This window comes from Etheostoma cragini, chromosome 8 (assembly GCF_013103735.1).
Source record: "Etheostoma cragini isolate CJK2018 chromosome 8, CSU_Ecrag_1.0, whole genome shotgun sequence".
Lineage (NCBI taxonomy): Eukaryota > Metazoa > Chordata > Actinopteri > Perciformes > Percidae > Etheostoma > Etheostoma cragini.
The window spans coordinates 950,119-957,442 of NC_048414.1; the positions used below are offsets into that span (position 1 = coordinate 950,119).

The 7,324-nt window shown below is 38.4% G+C and overlaps 1 protein-coding gene across 1 annotated transcript in view; it reads left to right on the forward strand.

The window, feature by feature from the left end:
- Positions 1-3,475, forward strand: part of LOC117949767 (troponin I, fast skeletal muscle-like) — a 6,098-nt gene extending 2,623 nt beyond the window's left edge. Inside the window, exons 3-6 of the mRNA XM_034880306.1 lie at positions 899-1,027; positions 1,559-1,648; positions 1,873-2,046; positions 3,283-3,475. Coding sequence (XP_034736197.1) covers positions 899-1,027; positions 1,559-1,648; positions 1,873-2,046; positions 3,283-3,357 — 468 coding nt within the window. The 3' untranslated portion in view covers positions 3,358-3,475. The remainder of the gene's footprint in view (positions 1-898; positions 1,028-1,558; positions 1,649-1,872; positions 2,047-3,282) is intronic.
- Positions 3,476-7,324: the final 3,849 nt, after the last annotated feature.

Consider the following 7,324-nt stretch of genomic DNA (forward strand, 5'->3'; position numbering starts at 1 on the left):
GTTAAGACGTACTAATACCACTCTGATGTAGCTGCTAGTGAAGGTGGAGCTAGCTGCTGGTGAAGATGGGGCTCATGTCAAGACTTACTAATACCACTCTGATGTAGCTGCTGGTGAAGGTGGGGCTCATGTTAAGACGTGCTGCTCCGACTGTAATGTAGCTGCTGGTGAAGGTGGGGCTCATGTTAAGATTACTTCACCCACTGTAACGTAGCTGCTGGTGAAGGTGGGGCTCATGTTAAGACTACTGCTCCCACTGTAATGTAGCTGCTGGTGAAGGTGGGGCTCATGTTAAGACTACTGCTCTTCCTGCTGGCTGCTTCCTGTCTCTCCACCCCCGCTGAGACAGTTTAAATCCCAGTTTGAGTCGCCGCCTGCTGGAGGAAACGGCCAAACACACACAAAGGGCTTCATGGTGTTTGTTTTGGCTTTGTTAATGCATGTGGCATCCATCTCCCTTTATGTTGAGTTTTGGAAGTGTGTGAGCCTCAGCTCCTATAATAAACTGTGTGACCAAAAAACAGGCACCCAGACCCTTAAAGACACATTTAAATATTCTATTATTAGGTCAGGGTTTTAACTGGTTTTAACTACAATTTGTTAGAATCACTATACACAAGCCTGAAATACACACACATGCTCAGGACCTATTCATGGAGAGGTGGAGTGAGTGGGCTGCCAGCTGGACCAGCGTCCTGAGCAGTTGGGGGGGTACGGTGCCTTGCTCAAGAGGTGGAGGAGGAGGTGAAGTGGCATCTCTTCAGCCACCAATCCACCCTCCGGTTCCCAACTCCCTACAGACTGAGCTGCAGCCACGGCTCAACAGTGTAGTTTTGAGTGTTTTCCACCAGAAGGAGCCATTTTCAAACGTTTGGCCTTGTGGATGTTTCCCCTGCAGAGCCTGATCCTGTCCATCGCTGCCGGATGGCTGGAGCAGGAGAAGAAGGACCTCGTAGCGGCCAAGGAGGCCTACATGGCCCAGAACTGCCCCCCCCCAGCGATGAGCGGAGACCAGGCCGCCCTCATGGTGAGAGACGATCAACGTTTCATCTTATGGGCTTTAATCAGAAAGAGAATCTATTAAATTAGATTTATTGCAAAGTTGATGGTGCATTCACAGAAACAAAACCATTTCATTTGGTTTTAAATGCGTCTTAATAAGACGCCCCAAAATGAATGAAAGTAGAGATTTGTACTTGGCAAAGAGCGTTGGGTGGAATCAATCATGTTATTTTGGGGAATTAAAAAGAACATTGATATAGGACAACATGGGGACAGCATGGGGACAACATGGGGACAACATGGGGACAGCATGGGGACAACATGGGGACAACATGGGGACAACATGGGGACAGCATGGGGACTACATGGGGACAACATGGGGACAACATGAGGATAACATGAGGGTTAAACTCTTTGTAAAACATGAGCAGAAATGAAGGCCAGAGAACACTCTTTTACTGTCCAGTTCGAAAGTCAGTACAGGAAAAAGAAGACAAAGTACTTAGAAGTAGAGGACAGCGTGTCCAGTGAGTAAGTGTCCCTTCTGTGTCTTCAGGAAGCCTGCAAGAAGCTGCACGCCCTCATCGACAAAGTGGATGAAGAGAGGTACGACCTGGAGTCCAAAGTGGGCAAAGCTGATAAAGAGGTTCGCGTCTTCCTGCTATTTTAGCTTTTATCCACACGTGATGTGTCTTTTCCACCAAGTGTCTTTTTTTTTCACCATCTTCAATGTTTTTGACTTTCTTGTTTTCTTTCGACATATTATTCAGGTATATGGAAATATTTTCCATATACCCGTCAAATTTTAAAGAATATGTCTACATTCCTCTTAGACATCAAAGGGTTAACATCAGCACCTTGTGCTCTTAGATCCAGGACCTGAAGATCAAGGTGGTGGATCTGGCCGGCGTGAAGAAGCCCGCCCTCAAGAAGGTGCGCATGTCGGCCGACGCCATGCTGAAGGCCCTGCTGGGCTCCAAGCACACGGTCAACATGGACCTCAGGGCCAACCTGAAGCAGGTCAAGAAGGAGGTCAAAGAGGAGGTGAGACCCGCCGGCCTACGCCTTGAATTTAAATCACATTTAACTTTAGAATCCAAACCAGGCTCAGCTTTATTTGCCAGGTATGACGACAAATACGAGGAATTTTTCTTTGGAACATCGTTGCTCACAATGCGCTCAGACATACAGAACAGCCAAACAACACAGTACATACACACTCTAATATATACACCCTAATATATACACCCTAATATATACACTCTAATATATACACTCTAATATATACACCCTAATATATACTGCCAAATATATACACTCTAATATATACACCCTAATATATACACTCTAATATATACACCCTAATATATACACTCTAATATATACACCCTAATATATACTGCCTAATATATACACCCTAATATATACACTCTAATATATACACCCTAATATATACACTCTAATATATACACTCTAATATATACACCCTAATATATACTGCCTAATATATACTGCCTAATATATACTGTACACTCTAATGTATACACACTCTAATATATACACTCTAATACACACTCTAATATATACACTCTAATACACACTCTAATATATACACCCTAATATATACACCCTAATATATACTGCCTAATGTATACACTCTAATGTATACACACTCTAATATATACACTCTAATATATACACCCTAATATATACACCCTAATATATACACTCTAATATATACACCCTAATATATACTGCCTAATGTATACACTCTAATATATACACTCTAATATATACACTCTAATATATACACCGTAATATATACACTCTAATATATACACTCTAATATATACACTCTAATATATAGACCCTAATATATACACCCTAATACATACACCCTAATACATACACCCTAATATATACACACCCTAATATATACACTCTAATATATACACTCTAATATATACACACACTAATATATACACTCTAATATATACACTCTAATATATACACACACTAATATATACACTCTAATATATATATACACAAAAAGTGTACTTAACTTCTACCAAAGTTATATTTTCTGGTAAGATACTTTTACTTTTACTCGACTAATATCCTAAAAGGTGACTTTAACTTCTGCCAAAGTTATATTTTCTGGTAAGACCCTTGTACTTCTACTAGTTCTTCTTAAGTACTGCGTTCAGGTTCTTTAAATGAGACTTGTTGACGTCCTGCTGGACACGAGACATCACAGTGTTGACTCTGTTCGTCCTGCAGGCGGTAGACCCCGGCGACTGGCGTAAGAACATCGAGGACAAAGCCGACAGGAAGAAGATGTTCGAGACGTCCTAAAGACTCGACCTCCGCTCCTGTAGTCCCGCTCTTTGGCTGTTTTTTAGCACTTTTTATGTTAATTTTTGGTTGAACTGAAATAACTTTTTGTTTCATTAAATCTGCAACTTTCAGCTTCGGTCTGTTATTGTACTTTTTGTAAAAGCGAGCGGCTGCTAAACTTAGAAAGGACTTCTAAATTTCACACTTCGCTCTCGAACGTCTCGTTTCCATTGCTGTGTTTTTTGGTTTTTCGAGCAGAGTTTTCAACACTGACAGCCAATCAAATCCCATCTGAGTTTAAAAACTATTTCTAATTTAGATTTAAATTAGCAATTCAATTATAAATGTGATGTAGTACACTGTAATCCGAAGTCCCGCCCTTGTACGTCCGGTCCATGCAACCTGTTTTTTGTAAAGAATATGAATGGGAGTCAACGGAGAGATACTAATTATTTTTTGGTCCGGTTGGAATTGTGCCGTGCATTTCGCAAATGATGTGTGTAAATTTAAAAGATAATGTTACATGTCAATAGAAATTATTTTTTTTTTGTGTGAGATTACTTCGTGAACTACATTTGTCGTCTGGAACAACATACGTCACCAGAGAAATACGACGACATACGTCAGCGGAGAAATATAAAAAATTTACGTCAAATTCCAAATTTTACGTCTGATTACAAATTTCACCTATTTTCCGTTTAATTACATTTTTTCCGTCTAATTACGCATTTTACATCTAATTACGAATTTGATCTATTTTACGTCTAATTACGAATTTTACGTCTAGTTACGAATTTTACGTATATTATGTCTAATTACGTATTTTCCTTTCCTTTTCCTTCTTTTCAATTTAACTTATCTATCTTACGACAAACTGAGTCATTCTTAACATGTAAAATCATGTTTTATTTATTATCATGTGTAATCCCAGGCCCGAGTCGATCAGGACCAGAGAATACTTTGTCTTTCACCATTGACTTCCATTCATTTTTTTTCATATTTTTTTTTCAAAGAAAGCCGCCATGGAGGCATACGGAAAGGCGCGTGACTCATCTATTAAAAATATATATTTTTTAATATGTAATATCAAGAGCTATACTTTTAACACTTTATCTGGGTTTCCACTCAAAGGAAAATACATTTTATTCAGCAAAATTTACTTTTTACGCCCCTTTATTATGCATTTATAAGCAGCATTTTCAACATGTAATACATAGTTTATAACACACTTTAATGTAGTTGTAAGCAGATACGTTTGAATGTTTCTTTTTACAGTATTTGTCTGCTTTATATCGGCTCTTGTGCAAGTATTTTATATTATTACAGCTATGTTGTGTTCAGTACATGTATTTGTACAGACGCCTCCACTTAAATACTTATACACTTTATCTGCTTATAAATAAATATGTATATTATAGATGTCTATATAGATATGTATAAAGAGTACAATAACTAAAACAACAGCGGTTTTCAGCAGTGATTCAGAATAAAAATTCAACTTATAGTGTTTTTCTGCTGGAATTTTATTTAATTTTTTTTTTAAAGATCTGCAGGAAAAATCTGGAATTTAAAGCAAGGGCTACATGGAATCTGCGTCACTTTTTTGGACGTTTTTGACTACGTAACACTAACTTATTAACTTTAGTTTTAAAGTTATTTTTTGAATTTATGGTCAATAAACCTCATTTATAGAAAATTATAGCTAATGTTTGAGTTAGAAAAGCGGAAATTAGGTATTATTGAGACTAAAATTAAAGGAATGGATGTTGATGATAATCACAGACTGGAATATGTCAACTTTTACTCAATACTATTTCAAAAACACTTCCATTTGTTTTACAATGCTATAAAATGGAATAAGACGTAGAGATTTGTACTTGGCAAAGAGCGTTGGGTGGTGGTCATTTTGACCTGAGGACACGATGAAGACAACATGAGGACAACATGAGGACAACATGGAGACAACATGGAGACAACATGGGGACAACATGAGGGCAACATGGAGACAACATGAAGACAACATGGGGACAACATGAGGGCAACATGGAGACAACATGGGGACAACATGAGGGCAACATGGAGACAACATGGGGACAACATGGGGACAACATGAGGGCAACATGGGTACAACATGAAGACAACATGGGGACAACATGAGGGCAACATGGAGACAACATGAGGACAACATGGGGACATCATGAAGACAACATGGGGACAACATGAAGACAACATGGGGACAACATGAGGGCAACATGGAGACAACATGAAGACATCATGGGGACATCATGAGGGTTTAAATGTTGTTGCTGACTGCGACCACATGATGGCAGCAGAGCACTTTTTTTCAAAAAAAATTGGCTTTTTCCTGAAGTTTTTGTGACTTTTTCAACGTTTTGGTCATTGTTTTTGATGTTTTTTAGCGCGTTTTTTCCAAGTTTGGAAGTATGTTTTTGGCAGTTTTTTCATGTTTTTTGTCTTCCACTAATACTTTCTGTTATAAAAATAACTAGTAAAATTTGACCGGAGGACAACATGAGGGTTAATTTTCAGAATCACGTCCGTAGAGGAAGCGCTTCCAGGGGACTCACATCTGCTTGTAGTGCTCTTTGGATGGGACGACAAAGCAAAACTCAGGAAAACTCCAAGGAAGTTCCCAAAAAAAAAAAGCCTTTTGAGCCTTTTGAAAAATGTAAAAGCCTTTATTGTTATGGGTTAGTCATCTTAAACCTTTAAAAAAATACCACAACCCTAAACCTGCTCAACGATTACGGAGATTATGTTGACGTTGCACAGAATAAGACAAATTCTTGAAATTTTTTTGGCTTTGGGCATTTTAGGCCTTTATTTGAAAGGACAGCTGAAGACATGACATGGGCAGAGAGAGGGGGAAAGACAGGCGGGTTGGAGTCGAACCCGGGACCACTGCCTCGAAGGCTAAACCTCTACGTATGTGCGCCCACTCCACCAACGGAGCCATCTGGGCGCTCTTTTTAAATCATTTAAACACGTTTGGGAAAATGTTGAGATGATTTTGAGATTTTAATTTTAGTTGGTTTGTCATTACCGTAAAATAACTTACAGGATCTGTGTTTTTCCTTCATTTTGGCGCAAAAGGGCTTCCGTACTTTCTAGCGTTTAATAGAAATGTACCCAAATAATTTGCATTTTAATGTTATTTATATTCTCAGACAATAGGATTACTGTTGTTAATTTAGTTTTTTATGTCTAATGGCTGATTGTCTGACTGATGTCAAACTTCTCGATGAACTCAAGAAAGTTTTTATATATATAAATATATTTTTACACATGTTTTTCTGTAATTTGGATATGTACCGCCTTGTCTCTCCACTGATAAAAACTCGATGACTTCCTCCTCGACTGTTTTGACTGTTCAGTCATACAACAGGTGAGCCACATGCGTTTTTATATTTGTAATTGTGTGTTTTTTCCCGAGGTTTTGTGTGCATAATTCTTCATTTAACAGTTACATATGAAGGGAAAGTTATTGATATTTATCTCTGTCCTCCTGTGTGTTCAGATGCCTCCTGAATCCAGAATGAGACGCGGCAGCAACAAATACAGTAAGGTGTGTGTCTCTTTACATAGATCTTACTGGTCCCTAATACTGTATCTGAAGTCTCTTTATATAGACCTTAGTGGTCCCTAATACTGGATCTGAAGTCTCTTTACATAGATCTTACTGGTCCCTAATACTGGATCTGAAATCTCTTTATATAGACCTTAGTGGTCCCTAATACTGTATCTGAAGTCTCTTTATATAGACCTTAGTGGTCCCTAATACTGGATCTGAAGTCTCTTTATATAGACCTTAGTGGTCCCTAATACTTTAAAAAGTCGTTTTTTTTCCAGAAAAACGAAGAAGAAAAGACAAAAACATCAGAATAAGTGAAATGTTGACCCAGAAAACCAAGAAGTTGCTTTTATTTTCTTGCCTTGTTTCCAGATGTCTTCCTGCCCCGCGGGG